Source organism: Rhamphochromis longiceps, linkage group LG11 (assembly GCF_057381845.1).
Source record: "Rhamphochromis longiceps isolate RC_006_pf linkage group LG11, R_longiceps_female_GT1.1, whole genome shotgun sequence".
NCBI lineage: Eukaryota > Metazoa > Chordata > Actinopteri > Cichliformes > Cichlidae > Rhamphochromis > Rhamphochromis longiceps.
The window spans coordinates 11,912,104-11,932,077 of NC_140567.1; the positions used below are offsets into that span (position 1 = coordinate 11,912,104).

General features: G+C 39.6%; 1 protein-coding gene across 1 annotated transcript in view; it reads right to left on the bottom strand.

The window, feature by feature from the left end:
• Window positions 1-447: 447 nt before the first annotated feature.
• The window catches only part of LOC146658625 (uncharacterized), a 59,040-nt gene continuing 39,513 nt past the window's right edge, over window positions 448-19,974 (bottom strand). The window contains exons 6-7 of the mRNA XM_085424145.1: window positions 2,900-3,063; window positions 448-510 (exon numbers count right to left, since the gene is read on the bottom strand). Coding sequence (XP_085280271.1) covers window positions 448-510; window positions 2,900-3,063 — 227 coding nt within the window. The remainder of the gene's footprint in view (window positions 511-2,899; window positions 3,064-19,974) is intronic.

Genomic DNA, 19,974 nt, shown 5'->3' on the forward strand with positions numbered 1-19,974 from the left:
TTGGACCGTTTGAGATCGACTCTGTTGTTAACCCTGCCTCTGTCCCCTTAAAACTGCCGTGTAACATGCGTGTTCACAATGTCTTTCATGTCTCGCAGATCAAGCCATTGCTCTCCAGACCATTGTGCCCTCCCGCCAGGCCTCCTCCGCCCGCCTGGCTCGTGGATGGTCAGGAGGTGTACAACATCACTCACATCATGGACTCTCGGCGCCGGGGGAGGGGTGTCCAGTACCTGGTCTATTGGGAGGGCTACGGGCCAGAGGAACGCTCCTGGGTGCCTCGGTCGGCTGTCCTGGCTGAAGGTTTGCTGCGGGAGTTCCACTGTCAGCATCCGGGTAAGCCTGGTGAGTTGCCGGGAGGCTCCCGTTGAGGGGGGGGTATTGTAATGGTCCCCGTGTCTGCCCGGCTGACTCAGGTTGGCTACATATGTTTCTTGTTTACCTCCCTCACGCTTGCCGTGTCTCGCCGGGGCAGAGCTCATTGCGGGCTTCCTCCCCTGGCTCTCGCACCTGAGGTTAATCACACACCTGTGGCTCATCGCCTAAACTCATCCACTACTTAAGGCAGTGGCTGGATACATCTCGTCGCTGAACTATTGAGTAACCTCGGAATTCCGTTTCCCTGGAACCCTTGGTGTGCAGGCTGGTGTGCTGTGTTTTTGTGAAAGACCCTCGTGTGTGAAGAGCTCCTTTACCGGATTCCCCTGTGCCCTAGATTCCCCCTGCCCTCTCACTTGTATATATTTGCACCTGGTGTTGTATAGTAATAAACGGAACTGTATTCTAGCTGCCTTTACTGTGCTTGAGTCCATCCCACATTGTGACAGTCACCTGCCTTATTGACAAGATTTGGCTTCCTCCAACTTCATTATCTTCCATAAACTTAAATTCAAGTCAAAATGTTACTTTTTAATACAGTGAAGGAGATCCAGCAAGCATTGCAAATATGCACATACAAGTGGTCAGAACTTGACTACCACAATTACTCTAAATGTAGGAGTTGTGCTTGCAGGGCTTTGCTTCCCACAGACAGTAATGGATGCATCTACTTGAAACTCTAAACTAAAAGACTGATTCACTGGCAGACATATCAGTCACTGCCACCTTACAACCTTCAAACATAGCTAGCTCACATATCCTTAAAGGGTAAAAAGGAAAATTGGATTAAAATTACTGTGGGGGTTAATGAATGAATGAGTGAAGGATAGATATTATTTTGGTATGACATTGTCATTCACTGCCACCACAGGGGTACTCTCCAAATATTTATTATGAACAGAAATGACCCTAGGATTTTCCCTGACCTCTGTAAAGCTGTTGTATCATAGGCGTCTTTGCTCTTCCCCCTCCTACTGCTTTCTGCTGCTCTGGCTTTAGCAAAAAAAAGTGCTTGGGGCTACACAGACGTCCTGGCTTCCACCCCCTCTTTACATTGTATTAATGTGCATGTGCATGTGAATGTGTATACGTGTGTCTAGGCTTGGAAGTGTATCCTTGACCACCTTGCACTGTAATCACTGCACACAGCTGCCACCTGCCTTTTTCTCTCATGTGTTGAGCCTTCTTTCTCTCACCCCCTCCTATGCTATAACTGGTATGATCTCGACAGTGGATCCTAATGTCTCTAGCCATGATTAATCTGATAAATAATAAATATATCAATCTAGCCTCTCGACAAGGACTAATTCTAACCAGCAGGAAGGCACAAGCCCCCTTTAACTGCTGCCTGTAGCTGCCAAATTAATTATTTAATGATTAATTCTTTAGGAAATGGGAAAGTTTTGATTAATACTGTCCAGGCATCTGTCTTCAGTTGTTTGATGTATGTCAGAGAATTTCACCCTTGCTTTCATACCGTCTGACCTCGCACGCACAAGCAGAAAATGCACGGGCACAAGCACTACACTTACACAGAAGCAAGCACAGAAGAGAGACATTTTAGCTCTTATGAACAAAGCCAGAGGCTACTGTCACTGAGATCAGATGCTGAATATCTCACAATAAATTGCAGCTGGATCTCAGAGGCCTTCATCCTTGAACCTTGAACAAGTCAGCTTTGGATAACACCCCCCACCCTCCACATCTCTATGTGTGTGTGTGCATTTATGTGAGCTTCCGACCCTATTTACTAATGGAAACCTCTGAGGCCCTTGACTTGCTATACATTTTTAATGCTGTCAAATTGTCATTTCTCTCTACTGTTTGCTGTTAAAAGGAAAAAATAAAAGTTGAATCAAACACAAATAAACTACGTTTTGACATAATGAACACCATTTTTCTTGGATATACCTAAAGGAAAAAATATTTGTTTCTTTAGTTAACAGTATTTCTGCCCATTAACTGCAAAAGCTTTAGAGTAACAACCATACGAAACCACAAGAAATTATTAAGTAAACAGAAATAGGAAACTGCTTTTTGCATTTTGCACAAAAAGCACAAAAATCATCATATGAAACATTAAGAAAGTTCTGTACTATACAGTAAAAATTAATGTATCAAGGGTAAGCACAAACATATTTATGTAACTGCTCTCCTTGGCAAAATGGGGAAGCAAATACTCTACATTCAACAGTTAAGATACCACAGATCTTCTTTAAACTGACTGTATTAGACTCAGGGCAGATAGTTAAGCAACAGTGGTATACTGCAAAAGAGTTCAGTATATTAACATGCACAAAAGCTCAACATAACACAACAACTACCCCTATTTTGTGTTCGACCTACAGACAGAATTACAATTTTTTTTTCACTTATTTTAATTATACCTGACAGCCTTCTCATATCCAAAAGTCTGTCTTCTTTAGAAAAGGCTAGTTTTCGTCTTAGACTCCCCCTCTCTCTTAGCACATCTCAGGCTTCCCCAGGTGTGGGGGCTATTTTCCCCTGCCAAACTTCCTACCAGTGGCTGGTGCTCACACCTTCCTGTGAACTGGTAGTTCTCAGTGTCCAGGGCTGGGTGCTCAGATGTATACTGGCTTTCTCCCGGCAGCCGCTCTGTCAGCCCCCTGCTGGGAGCTGAGGTGCCCTTGGGTCTCAGGTCTCTTGGTCCACCCCTGGTCTTATCTGTTATGGTTGTAATAATAAAAAAAAAAAAATCTTAATAAAAGACAGGGGAAAAAAATAGAAGAAGAAGCTAGTTTAAAAATTGAAAGAATGTGATTTCCCACATATAAATCAATCTATAATCTTTAAAAAAAAAAAAAAAAAAAAGAAAAACAAACAATTTGAATCTCAATTTAATACATATTTTTTTTAAGTATTTTTTAAATGGTAAAAAAAACCCAAACATTTTTGCTGAGCTGTGCAGAAAGAAATCACTGCTATGTCATTCATCACTGCTTGTTTTTAATCATGATATGGCTCCCCTTCCCCTCTCAACCTTCACTAAAAACCAACTGCCCTCAGGGTGAAAAGAGGAGACCTGTCTTTAATAGGGCCAACAACTTGACAAATCTTTTGTTGTCTTCAAATACACATTTCCACACTACGAAAAACACACACAAATAGAGACGTACATACCAGTGTTGTCCACTTACACAAAACCGCACACACTTGTAAACAAACGTAAACTAAAAATGAGACAGGAGGCCGGCAACTCCCCGTCAGAGTGACAGACTGCATTGTCCGAGCGAGCTTTGGTGGTTGTAACAAGCGTCAGGACATTAGAGCAAACAAAAGCTGGATTGGAGGTGTCATCAATCAATTGGCTGACAGTTGACTTCAGTCTGATTGTCTCGTACTCTGCATAATAAGTGATTGGATCTCAGCTAATTAGATATTGGGTAATCAATCTTTGCCAACAAGGCACTTGGCTGAGGGTCTCTCCCTTTGCGTGTGCCTGTTGTCATGAAATAAATTAGAAATAAAAATTATTTTGTGCTAGCCAAAAGGTAATTCCCTCCAGTGAGCTGTCCAACCGCTGCCTTTGTGCAAAAGAGACACATGGAGGGGCTGTGGGGGGGTCTCATGTCCTAAGCAATTATTGAAATATTCAGTTGAAGAATTTACATAATAAATGAAGCAATGAAATATTAATATATTTGCTCGGAAAGATGTTTTACTCTGAATAAACATGCTTCTAACAATATGTCCACACAAAAGCAAGCGATTTTCATACAGAGAACAACACTAACAAATCATTTATAGGCGTTTATAATAAATGATTTTAGACAATCAAAGCATTAGATTAGCAGTAACAACTCCCACCGAATATGATTGCTGGTCGTTTTAACAGGAATTCCAAACACCTTAAACAAGTACAGTAGCTATCCCAATTTCTGATTTCTTCAAAATCGCATTTGGAGCACAACTGAGCCAAAGAAATGCACACAATATTTGACATGTCACAGTTTGTTCACACTTTCTTCTCGCTGTCAAACTATTCCCCCTGTGTGTTTTCTTTTAGAGCCTTGCCAAAACTGTACTACTGCTTATTCTTTTTTTCTTTTTTCCCACGCTCAGGTAGCCATTGTAAGCTGTACAACACATACAGTAACACTGCAGGGACACCAAACATGCAGTTGGGGAAATCACAAGACACTACAGAGAAGTAAGGGAGGAGGAGTAGGAATGGGAGGAGAAGCAACCAAACAAGCATGTGACAGAAAAGTACAAGCAAAAGTGTAAGAGGAGAATAAAAGAAAGAAGGACCAAATGAGGAAATGAGTGATAGTTAGAGAGAGTCAAATGCTTGAGATGGAGGAGACACTCTTTTATTTATTTATTTTTACACAATGCCAGAATGTAAGCAAGTAAAAGCAGCCAGCTGGGCCTCAGTCTCTCAGCAGTGTGTCAGAGCCTGTCACCACCACTGCCACCGAGACAGCTACAAGTTTACAACAGCTGCCGACTAATGTTTGATCAGTTATAAAATATGCCAGGGTGACAACACCATGCTGCCCATGCATTTGTGGGGGCCTTCTGCATTAAAGATTCAGTGCCTGGCAAGTAACGACGGCCCTGATGGTCTCAGTGCTGCCGCCGCTCCCCGCCCGCTCTCTCTCCCCAAAGGTATACTCGGGGACGGAGACAACTTCACAAGATGTCAGAAACCATCTCTGTTTTGTGTTCACCGGGTGAGCATTCTTCTAAGTAAACCAGCCTTCACGTCAGCTTTTGTACTACGTCCACTGCTGAGACTTTCGGTACTAACACAGGCAGCGAGGGAGAATTCAGACAGCAAGCACTGGAGAAAAGAGCAGGCGGGAACTTAAAACCACAATGGAAAAAGGTTGATTTTCAGGCATTTTCTTTTCTTATGATAAATAAGCAGCACTTTGGTGATCTTTGATGATTTTCTGATCATGATAAAGTCTATATGCTTAAAATTTAAACAAAAATTGGTTAAATTGTTATTAAATGGCGCTTCATCCTTTACTGTGGTGCAGGGGATTTTTGTCCTTTCTTTTCAGAGGCATTTCCAGCTGTCTCGTTGTCTGTTTGTTCACGGTGGGCATGCCAAGGAGAGTCTCCTGGTAAATGTCAACTGTCAGAGAATTGAGGACTCCTCATCAATCGCCCTGCCATGGAGCTTTGGGCAATGAAACCCCTCCAAGGAACACCAGCTATATAGAGGGAGCAGACGAAAGAGAACACAGTGGCGCTGGTTAACTGAAGGAAGTCATGGTCCAAAAGAGAGTGAGAGAGAAGGAAAGAGAGAATATGGACGAATCAGATTTCCTTTCCCCTGTGACAAGGTCCTCTGACAGGTTTGTTGCTGGCAGTCTGAGCAGTAGGCTATGATTGCCAGAGTGCATTAGAGGCCATGTGTGTAATTTGACATCTCAATATTGAAATAGTAATGTATCCTCATACAGCATAAATTGCTGCCCAGTAATTGGATTCCAGGCATGCGGTACAGAGAGCTGAGATGTCCTTGCAAGCTTGATAATGCTGTGTCATGGTATCTGGTGAGGGAGCTGTGATAAATAAATAAATAAATAAATAAAATGTTCAAATTGAATGTGGGTTTGTAATGTGGCATTTGTTAACTCGTAATAAATTGTCATCTATTTTATTAGGTTCAATGTTTATGTCCCCCCAACCCACCCACAAAAAAAAAGCACACACTCACACACCTGTGCACACAGGTCTGATCTTTTCTTTTCTCCTTGCTTAGTAGCAGCTTCTTGCCTATCTAAATAATTCAGTTCAAGTGAGAATCACCATATCTTGCAGGATACTTAACATGCCAAGAAGAGCAACAGACAAGGAACAGGAGGCCTGAATTCAATTAGGCCTTTTGTCACAGACAATAGGGCGACAAATTCATTTTGTTACAATACTGGCTGCATTGTGAGCCATCAATTTTGTACCTGGCTCTGTTCTCCGCCCTCTCTCCTTTACTCTTTTTTTTTTCTTTTTTTTTTTTGGATGGGGGGGCGGGTGTTTTTGTTTCACTAATGCTTTTGACGTCTGTGCCCACTGCCTTTCGCTGCCTCATTTTATCTTTACACCAAGAGCCGCAGGTATCAGGTGCTTGTGTGTGTGTTAATGTGTATGCGCGCGTGTCCGCATACCGAGGTGTTGTGTTACTCGGGATCAAGTGACGGCGGTGCCTCGAAAAGGACCGGCTATTCTTTAGGGTCGCTGAGATACTGCCGACTAATTGGATGAGGTGTAAGTCAAGCCAACGGGCCTCAGACTTTGATGTGACTTACACTGGAGAGAGAGCAGGAGAGTGAGGGAGACATAAAGGTGCTTCACAGACATCAGTGTTTGTTCCAAATGTGAGCTCTTTGTACCAGCCTCCACCTGTTCACAGACACACACACACACACACACACATACACTCACACAATGCAAATGCTGGCGATCCACTTCGTTTATAGTGGTTCATTAATTTTTCAAGCAGTTCCTTGGTTTCCTTATGTTCAGCTACTTGCTTTTCATTTGTGCTTCCTTGTTTGTTTGCACTTTTATTGTATACAGGAAATGTAGCAGGTAATTGACCAATGCCAATATTTTCATCCCTTCTTCATTCTTCTTTGTTTTATTTAAAATATTTTTATCATCTTAAAAATTGGACAATATTTAAAAGACTGAAATTTTAAATAATTCAGTAACATCTTAGATTAAATATGTTTATATTCATGTATGTGTGTGTGTCAGTCTGTTAAATTTGCTAAGGAATTTCACCAGTTTCTTTTATCTTCTGTGTTATATGACAGATACTTAAAAGAAGGCACTTGTCAAGAGTGCTTACATCTTCTAGCCTAAAGAGCTTAAAAAAAAGAGGCTGTGAAAAAAGATGATGTGGAAGGGAGAAAGGGGACGTGAGGGGTGAAGTTACAGCAACAGCTGGTACATCCTGGGATCCTGGCCAGGATGTTGACTCTCTCTTTCACCTCCCATCTGCTTTCATATTACCTACAATCCCTTGTCTACACTCCCTCTTGCTTACACTCGCTGCCCTTACCTAATGTAAATTTCTATGTCCTGACCTGTCTCTGCCTGTTTGTCATTTTCTTTTTCTTCTTCACAATATGAGCCAAGGATACCCCATTCGCACGTCATAAGAGTTAGCTGTACGCATTTATACAAACTGGCTTAATACTTCATCGAATGTTTCCAACAAACAAAAAAAATAAAATAAAATAAAAATGTCTTAATTTCTATTTGGAATTGTGGTAAATCTTCACATTAAGAATTAATCAATCACTGGGTGCTACTCTCATGAAAAGATATGGGTATTTACTAATGATATGTAACCTATAAGAATAAAGTTATTTAGAATTTTGAAACACGAGGTCATATGACCATGGCAAATACAGAATTACAAATACAGAGGTGAAAGCTTACAAAGGGCTTTAAAATAAAATGAAATATATAGGCTATTTAGCATTGGTCAACAAGTAAATCTACAAAAAACAAACAAACAAAAAAAAAAAAACAAGCTGTGGCAAGATTACCTAGTGAATAGTGGATAGGACACTAAAAAGATAATTTCCACACTTGTACTTTCAACACTCTCAACATTAAGCTTACAGTGCAGTACTGCATTACCTGCACATGGTGACTAGAAAATATGCAGCTTATCAGTGAAGTATGCATGTGACTATAAACTCTAGCCATGCTGAAATGCATATGGTTATTTACAGTGCGGAGACTTTAACATACCTGTATAATGACTGTCACATTCCTTTAGTTGCAAATATATTTCTGTTCGCAGAAAACATGTTCAAGTTCAATGAACCTGCTCTTTTTTTAGAACATTTTTTGCACAGCATGAACTCCAGGAACAGCTTAAACAGGACACCTGCTGCACTTTACTATATTAAGCAGTCCAGCTCTTGATTTCCTCAGACATTTCTATGTCACTATTAACTAAGATGATACAGAAAGAAAATCTTGATTTACACGATTGTTCAGGTTCAAAATACTCTTGATTAGATTGTTTTCCTCATAGAGTTGATTGCTTTTTCTTCAGCTAAAGTTTCAGATAAACACAGAGGTAGAGAGACAAGCGTGGTTTAAGGAACAGAGGCACGACTCCACTTCATAGACTTAACAGTCTCAGAGGCCCCAATGTGTAAGAATTGTGAATTACCATACATCAAACACCAGCCGCCATGGCACGTTGCAATCAGAGATGTTAACCTTTCAAATATTCCGTGAAATTACTAAAGCAAGGTTAGCAGCTTTACGCAGACACATATACACAAAGGCATGTATGTTCCACACCTTAATACCACATTGTTGCCTTCTTTTCAAATGTCAGAGTTTATGCCATATACAATGTAATTATGTTATGAACGCATTGTAGTTCCTAATATTGTGTGTGCCATTCACCAGGTTCAATTGTCTGCGCTTTCGTAGTGTTTTTCAAATTGTATCACAGAGAGGCCATTGTATATCGCACACTAGACTGACATATCCCACATTGTGAAAATAATCCTTTTAAAATGTGTGAAATAATTTTGTTCCCATAATCCCTAAAATCCCCCAGTAAGTATTACAGGGTAAGAAATGGATGGAAAATTACTATTTACACAAGAAAAGAAGGAATCATTAAGGGTATTTCACTGCAAGGGTAATTTGACATGCAATTTGCAGTAAAATGCTTAAATGTGAGAAAAAAAAGCTTCCATAGGCTTCTCATCTGCCTCTAACTAACTCATCTTGCCACCCTGGATTGTTAGAAGTGCCATTTGCCCTTTCTCAATTCACAGTGGGCTTTAATCTTGGGCAGGGGGTGCAATCATTGGAGTGGCTGTACAACTGCAGGGACTTTTTGATTCAGAGTGCTGTTTATTAGCTTGAAGCATCTGGGCAAGGATCTTGTGATTAATTGGGGTGAGCTGCCCCTGATATTACAAGGTCAACCCTCACCAAGCCTCCTTTACTCTTTCCATTTACATCAGTTAGTGGGGTAGACCTGTGTGTGCATGTGTGTGTGTGTGTGTGAGAGAGAGAGAGAGACGACAGACGCAATGTGTAGATTAGCAAGAGAACAATACAGAGAATAGCAGAGAGAGAAAACGAGCGAGTCTATATATGTTGCTCTAGCCAATCTGAGCTTGAATATACAGTGGGGCAAAAAAGTATTTAGTCAGCCACCGATTGTGCAAGTTCCCCCACTTAAAATGATGACAGAGGTCAGTAATTTGCACCAGAGGTACACTTCAACTGTGAGAGACAGAATGTGAAAAAAAAATCCATGAATTCACATGGTAGGATTTGTAAAGAATTTATTCGTAAATCAGGGTGGAAAATAAGTATTTGGTCACCTCAAACAAGGAAAATCTCTGGCTCTCACAGACCTGTAACGTCTTCTGTAAGAAGCTTTTCTGTCCCCCACTTGTTACCTGTATGAATGGCACCAGTTTGAACTCATCATCTGTATAAAAGACACCTGTCCACAGCCTCAAACAGTCAGACTTCAAACTCCGCCATGGCCAAGACCAAAGAGCTTTCGAAGGACACCAGGAAAAGTATTGTAGACCTGCACCAGACTGGGAAGAGTGAATCTACAATAGGCAAGCAGCTTGGTGTGAAAAAAATCAACTGTGGGAGCAATCATCAGAAAATGGAAGACATACAAGACCACTGATAATCTCCCTCGATCTGGGGCTCCACGCAAGATCTCATCCCGTGGGGTCAAAATGATCATGAGAACGGTGAGCAAAGATCCCAGAACCACACGGGGGGACCTGGTGAATGACCTGCAGAGAGCTGGGACCAAAGTAACAAAGGTCACCATCAGTAACACACTACAACGGCAGGGAATCAAATCCCGCAGTGCCAGACGTGTTCCGCTGCTGAAGCCAGTGCACGTCCAGGCCCGTCTGAAGTTTGCCAGAGAGCACATGGATGATACAGCAGAGGATTGGGAGAATGTCATGTGGTCAGATGAAACCAAAGTAGAACTTTTTGGTATAGACTCAACTCGTCGTGTTTGGAGGAAGAAGAATACTGAGTTGCATCCCAAGAACACCATACCTACTGTGAAGCATGGGGGTGGAAACATCATGCTATGGGGCTGTTTTTCTGCCAAGGGGACAGGACGACTGATCCGTGTTAAGGACAGAATGAATGGGGCCATGTATCGTGAGATTTTGAGCCAAAACCTCCTTCCATCAGTGAGAACTTTGAAGATGAAACGAGGCTGGGTCTTCCAACATGACAATGATCCAAAACACACCGCCCGGGCAACAAAGGAGTGGCTCCGTAAGAAGCATTTGAAAGTCCTGGAGTGGCCTAGCCAGTCTCCAGACCTCAACCCCATAGAAAATCTGTGGCGGGAGTTGAAAGTCCGTGTTGCTCGGCGACAGCCCCAAAACATCACTGCTCTCGAGAAGATCTGCATGGAGGAATGGGCCAAAATACCAGCTACTGTGTGTGCAAACCTGGTAAAGACCTATAGTAGATGTTTGACCTCTGTTATTGCCAACAAAGGTTATGTTACAAAGTATTGAGTTGTATTTTTGTTATTGACCAAATACTTATTTTCCACCCTGATTTACGAATAAATTCTTTACAAATCCTATCATGTGGATTCATGGATTTTTTTTTCACATTCTGTCTCTCACAGTTGAAGTGTACCTCTGGTGCAAATTACTGACCTCTGTCATCATTTTAGGTGGGGGAACTTGCACAATCGGTGGCTGACTAAATACTTTTTTGCCCCACTGTAGCTCCAAGTAGCCTTGTAATTCATTTCATGGAAATTAGAATTTTTTGCTTTATGTTTCTGTGATTCTTCAGTAACTTTGCTAATACCGCACTGCATCAGCCAATCAGTGAGCCATATGTCACTAGTGAAGACAAAAGGATAGGACACATTTTATGAGCATTCTCTTTATCATAGCCTCCCCCCTTTACCTTGCCTTATTAAGGTTGTGCTTGGTGTTTGATCTACTATATTTACTGGCATATATAACATAACTGTCTGGGCCACTCTCTTTAGAATGTGTTGCAAATTGGGTTTCAAAGCATCCTTCTGGTTTCTTGGTCCCTGATTAACTTTATATTCATTACTAAATCATATTAGTCATTATAGGCTCATCAGTGGAGTTCCCTTCTGTGCAAATGAGAGTCCCCCCATTCACTCACACTGTGAACATTGCTAGAAAGGCACACATACAAGCTCAGACCATTTGAGAAATATCTGTATGGAGCATTTACAGTAGAGGGTGTTTTCGGTTACTTCAGACAGAGGGCGGCCTTGTGTCAGCTACCTCACTCTCTTTCATTCCCACTCAGGCAGATAAGAGGAACACGTGAGATTCAGGAACCTGTTTTGGAAGGTGGTTTCTATCTTTGGAAGAAAAACAAGGCTAAATGGTTTACCACCAAATATGAAAGTTACAATTTCTATTATTCTAAACCAAGAAGTTTCTGTTATCTATCGTCAGTGTGCAGTATTTTTTATTTTAATTTTACACTGTTGTACACTGCTGCAGTTATATAACGGCAACAACAGAACTCATTTGCTTTTCATTCAAAAACAGGCACAATTTAAGCAAATGAATACGGTATTTTGGTTAAGTTTCTAACCTTTAACCCTTTAAGACCTAGCATAGAACCAAATCCGCCAGAGCTTATCTTTATATTTTTACATGCTGTAGTGCCATTTTTGGGAGCATTTGGAGTTGCTATACATCAATACAACCATTATAGCCCAAACTTTAATAATATGTATGCATTGAGTGCATAATAACTACACAAATTGCAAAAAAGTGCAATAAACTACAATAAAATCGAAAATTGTTTTTTTTATTATTATTATTATTTTTTTTTACATATATTTCTAGTTAGAGAAATTTAAGAGGTTTATCCTGCAAAACTTTAAATACAAAAACGTTGCACAAAATAGTTTCCAACAACAGGAAATTTCTTTTGAGTGTCTTCATAGTTTTATTTTTGAGATACACCAATTTTTATATACTGCAGGAAAAACGAAGAAAAAATATTATAATGCAAATTTGCAAAAAACCAGCATGTGCGTCAAAATAAACTATTTAAAGCAGTGCAAATTGAGTTCTAAGCATCCCAGAAACTATACGGAAAAGCACCAGTGTAGGCTTATAAGGCCCTGAAGGTAAAAAAATTAATTTTCCTCGAAAATGACGTCACTTCCAGTTTCGGGCAGGTAATGGCGGACATGCGATAGTTCACGCTGACATCTATTCCAACGTAGGAAGTGTTACGAACAGCTGATCGGGTCGGCAGAGCGTGTTTCTGGAATATTATGTTTTTGTTGCTACAAGTGCTTTTTATGCAATTTTTGCAAAGCTGTATGTGGAAGGAAACCGTGACCTAGGACAAGCTGATGGCATAAAGTGTAAGTACAACTCCTCCGGTTTCTTATGCAAAAACAATTATTGTGCTAGCTTATGTGGTTGCAGTTCTACAGGGATTTTAAAATAGTTACGCAAAACGGAGCGTGCCACCTCCAGCATTAATATTTCACACTCCCAGAAAAGCTTACATATACATATATATATATATATATATATACACATATACATATATATATATATATATATATATATATATATATATATATATATATATATATATATATATATTAGAGATGGCACGATACCACTTTTTTTATGTCCGATACCGATACCGATATCATAAATTTGGATATCTGCCGATACCGATATGAATCCGATATAGTGTTTTTTAATCAACAAAACTTTTTTTAAATATCTTGCTGCATTTTGTATAAGTTCATACTCAAGTTTAAAACAACAGCTACACTAAAGCTATTCTGTTATACCTGTATGCAAAAAAAAAAATTTCATAGTTCAGCAATACTGATCAATCTAATAAACTTAAACCTACACCATCCTCCCTATTCTGGTATTTTAAAGAGTACTTAGCATAAATATTAAGCAACCTAACTAATAGGGTTCCAACTCCCAGCAACAACAAAAATAAATAAATAAAAAATAGGGAACCACCCCTCACGCTCCACCTCATGATGCTTAATCGACGTAATCAACCTTAATTTGATGCAGTGTGAAAAAAAAAATGCACAGAAATCAATTATTTTTCAAGAAATATTAAATAGATTCAACATCTTTCTTCAACAAAATTGCAGACTGCACAGATGGTACCTTCCCAAAGGAAAAAGTACTATAGCTTACTAGGGTATATATATATATATATATATATATTAGACTTAATAGTTACTATATACAGTAATTGACTTCTATTCATTTTACATCAAATTAAAACTTTGGGTGTCAGATAATTATTTATTAAAAGCTTGACATTTTAAATGAGAATAAGAAAGAAAAGTATGTCTTTGTGCCCCCTTTTCCCTGTTAATGCCCTATCAGCCCCCCTGGCTAAACTTTGCTAGATCCGCCCCTGCACAGTTACCAGCCATCAGCTACGTAGAAAAGATCCTCGAGTAGAAAGTAATATTAAATAAATTCTAACAACAGCTGATCAAGCTTAAACGTGCTGCTGTTGTTCAGCCGCTGGTTTCCTCTTTCTGGTGCAAAATGGGCCAAAAGCAAACTAGAGACACGGACTCGCGACAGAAAAGCCGATCAGCTGATCGTTAAGCAGTTTCATGATTGAAGTAGCAGCAGGAGAGGCAGTCGTTTGTTAAGCTTAAATACAGGCCATTTACATAAATACAGGCCATTTACCATTTACCATTTAACGCAGGAATGCTTTACAAACATTCAGAGATGGACTTACACACTTGCTTTACTTCTCTCGGGATAACTTTGTCGGAGATGAAATGCCGGGTTGCTAGCGAAGCTCCAAATGCTATCCAGACCACCGACAGGTCCCGCATGCCACAGCCGCTCTATCACGTGATGCATACTGCTCCGACGTGCTAACGTTCTGAGGTGAGTTACAGCGTGTTGCAAGTTTTGTGAGGTGCTTTCGTGATATTTAATGGATCGGATTACATTTTTTATTTTTCTCCGATATCCGATCCAGTAATTTAGGTCAGTATCGGACCGATACGTAATATCGGATCGGTCCATCTCTAATATATATATATATATATATATATATATATATATATATATATATATATATATATATATATATATATATATAAAAGCTTATATAAAAGCTTACATTTTCAACAGTCATTTATTCAAAGATCTGCTGCTTTATATTAAACTGAAACTCTACAAGTGTTTGAAAGGTGATTTAGGCTTATACTGCAGTCTCATCATTTGTCATATTAAGCCCTGATTGGTCAAAGTGTGTGTGAATGAGAATGATGAAAAACAATAGAACAGGAAAGATAGAAGAAGAAAAAAAAGATGGCTGACCACACCGTATTCTCCATCATCAGATAAAGACACAATATGTGGATGAACACATGTTTTTGACTGTAGATTATGACGGAGCACTGTTATTTCCTGTACGAATACACTTTCAATTTCCTGCTCAGCACTTTAGTTTTATTACAATGATAACACGATACCATCGGCTGTAACCATGGGGACGAAACCAACAGTGCTTTCAATAGAAGGGAGTGATAAGAAAAATGACGTGAAAGACAGAATAAAAGTGAGAAGATAGGATAATGCTGAAAAAAATCTGTCTCGGACAGAAATCTGGCTATAGCAAGATGATCATAATTGCTATTATTTAGCTATTAGTCACAGGAGACTGTGTTATAAGTTTTTTTTCAACTATGATTCTTAAGCCCATTTTTAGGGCACTTTGATTAGGTTTCTTTGTGGCTTCTGTTTAATGGAAGATGTGTGCACGATATTCATTGAGCAATAGCTCTATATTAAAAGACGGATATCAAATCTGCTTTGTCAATTGAGTGGAAATGGGATTTCTGTTCACTTTAAAGCACTTATTATCTGTAATAACTGAAACTGTTTTGTGCAAAGGTAGTGAAAGTTGTATGGATGTAATTTTGTATACATTCACCCAGTTCGGGTACATGGGTTGGGCCCTTTTTTGCCTTTTAATCTATTTTAATCCTTTGTTTTATAGATTTAACAAGGTACTGTAAACATTCCTCAGACATTCTAGTCCATATTTACATGACTGCATCACACGGTGCAGTCTTTTAGGCAACACATCCATGATGCAAATCACACCCCAAAGTTGCTCTGCGGAATTGAATTCTAGTCCATGCGGGGTGCGTCATCATCATCTTCAAGAAAGTGTTTATTCAGAAAAGAGAAAATGTGTAAGCATGAAAGTGTTTACAGCATTTCACTTGTTTGACATTTTGTCATGTTAGTCTTATTCTAAAATGGATTACATGTATTTTTCACTTCAAAATTCTACACACAATACCCCATAACGACAAAATGAAAAAAGTATGTTTGAAATTCTGGCAAATGGCAAATTAAAGATAAAAACAAAAGTATAACACATGCGTATTTACAGCCTTTGTCATGACACTCAAATTTAACCTCCTGCTTCCACTGATCATCTGTCAGATGTTTCTACAACTTAACCGGAGTTGACCTGTGGTAAATGTAATTAACTGGACATGATTTGGAACGGAAAACACCTGTCTAAATAAGATCCCATAGCTGACAATGTATGCCAGAGCACAAACCTGGACAGGAAATGTCTGTAGACATCTAGAGAAAGGTACAGACAATTTTCTGAGTATGGAAAGTCTCAGTGACCACAGTGGCCTCCATCACCCGTAAATGGAAGAAGTTTGGAAGTACCAGGCCTTCTTAGAACTGGCCAACGGGCTAATCTGAGCAATTGTGGTACAAGGGCCTTAATCAAGGAGGTGACCAAGAACACCATGGTCATTTGACAGAGCTCCAGCATTTTTCTGTGAAGAACCTTAGAGAAGGTTAGCCGTTTCTGCAACATTCCACCAGTCAGGCCTGTATGGTAGAGTGGCCATACAAAAACAGTAAAAGGCTTATGACAGCCTGCCTGGAGTTTGTCAAAAGGCACCTGAAGGACTCTCAGATCATGAGAAACAAAATTCTCTGGTCTGACGAAACAAAGATTAAACTCTTTGGCTTGAATGCCAAGTGTCATGTCTGGAGGAAACCAGGCACCACTTATCTCTTGGTCAACCATCCCAACAATAAAGAAAAATGGTGGCAACATCATGATGCTTTTTGGCAGCAGGAAGTGGAAGGCTACTTAGGGTTGTCGGAAAACTGAATGCAGCAATGGACAGAAACATCCTTGGTGATAACCTGTCCCAGAGTGCTCTGAAAATTAGACTAGGGTGAAGGCTAATCTTGCAACAGGACAACAACTCTAAACACACAGTCAAGATAACAAAGGAGTGACTTCGGGACCACCCTGTGAATGTCCTTGAGTGTCCCAGCCAGATTTGAATCTTATTGAACATTTCTAGAGAGATCTGAAAATAGCTGTGTACTGATGCTTCACATCCAACCTGATGGAGCTTGAAAGGTTCTGAAAGAAAAATTGGAGAAACTCCCCAAAACTAGGAAACATCATACTCTTAAAGACCTGACCATCTAATTGCTGCCAAAGTTGCACTGAGCAAAGTATTAAGTATTGAGTAAAGACTGAATACTTTGTGTGTGTGTCTGTGTGTTTGTTTTTAATACATTTGCAAGACTTTCAAGCAAACCTTTCTCCCTTTGTCATTATGGAGTATTGTATGCAGGATTTTGAGGTAAAAAATATTTTAATCCATTTTGTAACACAACAAAATGTTTAACAAGTGAAGCATTGTGAATAGTTTCCAGATACACTGTACATCTGTGCTTTGAATGTGCATAAATATTGTAAAAAAAAACTGTTTGTAAAAGCATAAATTGAGCAGAGATATAATAAGCACATGTGTGTCTTTCTCTGTCCTTGTATACCCTTGGGTCTTAGTTTTAGACCCCTTATTTCCACAAAGGTCCACAAACTGATTTCCTAAAGGCACTGCAAATTTCCAGCCAGGTCTTGATCCCCACTTAGACCATTTGGAGTCAATTTGTTATTGCAAATATAAATGTGGTAACTTGTAATATCCACTGAGGCAGTCAGAGGAGGCCACTGGAAAAGGGCAATAGTAGTTTCACTTCTGACCCCTCATTGTTAGCTTTGGCATTCAGCTGCCAGTCAAAGGAGAGTTTTTCATTAAATTCATTTGATAAACTCCCCAGGTCCCAACTGGGCAGCCACCACAAGAATTCATGGGATAGGGTATTCATCTGAAAATAACCAAGAAAAAAATGCTGACCTGGTTCTTACTGGTATGTTTGGACATTCCCAAAACCAGCTAAGGGAAGCATACTTTTCCAATGAAATCTTAAATAACTTATTTAAATAAGAAATTCTAAGCACAAAATTTGGGTTAGTGGTTGAGAATACACAGATTTAATACAGCTAAATGTTTTAATTAATGTTATTTAATTACATTACTGTCAATAATAGACTTATGTCTCTACAACAGCCAATACTGAGACTTAAAAACAGGATATATTATATCCTGTTTTTATCTCTCCATCTTAACAAAGCTTTTATAATTCACAAATACTTTTTTAATTAGTCTATGGAGTGGCTGTGTCCACTGTGCGCAGTAGTGGGGACAAGAGTGGAAGAGTGAACAGTCACTTCACTCTTTGGCCTGAGGCAGCACACACATAGAGACACACACGGTCTTTGGGCCCAGTCTAATTCCTCCTGAAGCAGTTGACATTTCCCCCAGAAGGATAATTGAGGAATAACATTTGCGTTACAATTTAACATGACCCCTGCCTTTGGAAGCCCTTTTATATTACCTAGCTGAAGATAGCTGCTGACACCCCCCACTTAGGCCTAAAGGGATGGGGGCTGGGGTGTGTGAGAAGGCATGTGTGTGTGTGTGTGTGTGTGTGTGTGTGTGTGTGTGTGTGTGTGTGTGTGTGTGTGTGTATTTATCTATGCGCATGTATCTCTATTTCCATTGTGTCCACTTTATGCTACGTTCTTGTGATTGTTTGGATGTTTAGGTCCCTTTGAATGTATTTAAATATGTGCAGCTGTGAGATTTGTGACCATAGCTGGCCAATATATAAGAGGTGGATGGCTTCAGGCTTAGTGATAAGGTATTGTTAAAGTTGGAGGAAAGAAAAGGAAAAGAGCTCATTATTACGATGGCAGAGTCAATGTCAAGAGGAGCTGCACTGACCTTTTCAAGTCTTTGCATAGCAACGATTAAAAAAATGTATCAAGGCAGTGAAGGGTGTGTGTGTGTGTGTGCCTGTATTTAAGTGTAGATGTGTTTGTGTCCACATGGCAGTGTGTACATTTGTATGTGTGTGCAAGACTCAGAGGTAGTGACATGAAGCGCCCACTAAAAGCTAAGGTTAATGGATTGACTGTTACCTGTTCTTGAAGCTTAACATTGGCCCATACACAAGAGGAATCATCTGTGGCTGCCTCAACAGCCTCGCTGCTTCTGCTGGAGGGCTAAATTAACAGAGCTGTGGCTTGTTTGTTTTAGGAATTTTGGAGGGTTTATCTCAGTCCAGGATACAAGGTCAAGACACAGTCTTTAATCACTGTACCTCACAGTGATGGCTTTATCCTGAGGTGGTGGGTGGTGCTTTTACTTTATTCTGTGTACACACTGGACATAATCCTAGGAAATATGTGTGCTGCGAAACCAACATCAATTACACCTCGCAGTCAGTGAGTCAGCAGTCAGATATTTGACTTTTCAAACATTCAATTTAAACAATCCATTTTTGTATTTAGAAGTTGTTAAATCAAATAATTATTTATAGCATTAAACAATTAAACAATCTTATGTTGTGAAACATATTGTGGTGTATTCGTAGGTGTCCTGAAGAGACTAATGGGAAAAATAAAAATTTGGAAAAACAACACAAAAACAGAAGCATACAATGTCAGCATGGAATAATAAACATATTTTTGAATGGGCAGCAAGTCCACTACCACTAATCCTTCGAGTCTGCACACCACAGGAACATTGCTTTTTACCTTGCATAAACTCATTAAGGTTGAACATTAACAAATGGGACATATTTGCAATGTGTCATCACCAATATGGCAAGTTTTCCAATTATTATTTACTAAAATGATTACTGGTTAGCAAGGTCTGTTGTGTTTTCTTGTCACTGACTTTGGAAGCATAGTTGCAATCAGGTCAACATCGTTATCAATGATTGGGCAGATTTGCACCTGAAAACAACAACCCGCCCCCCCAGATTAAATAGAGTTACAAGCTATAATTGTCAACTATAGGCTCCAGTACCTCTATACCTAAGTTAAAAAAGGAAAAAAAAGTAGAAAATGGATGGCTGGATAGATAGATAGGTGGGATGTTGCTTACAAAACCTTTCCAGTAAAGCAATAAAAGGGGGCTGGGGCTCAGGTTTAAATTAAACCAAAATGCTTTTTCCTCCAACATTTCAGTGTGATTACTATAATATCCTGTCAGTAAAGAGCAGTTGCAACAATCCATGTGACAACCATTGTTTTGCATGTAGCTCATATAAAAACAGCATCAGTGTAAGAAAAAAAAATGTTTTGTTTGTTTTATGGGTGAAATTTTATAAGTATTTATTAATAGCG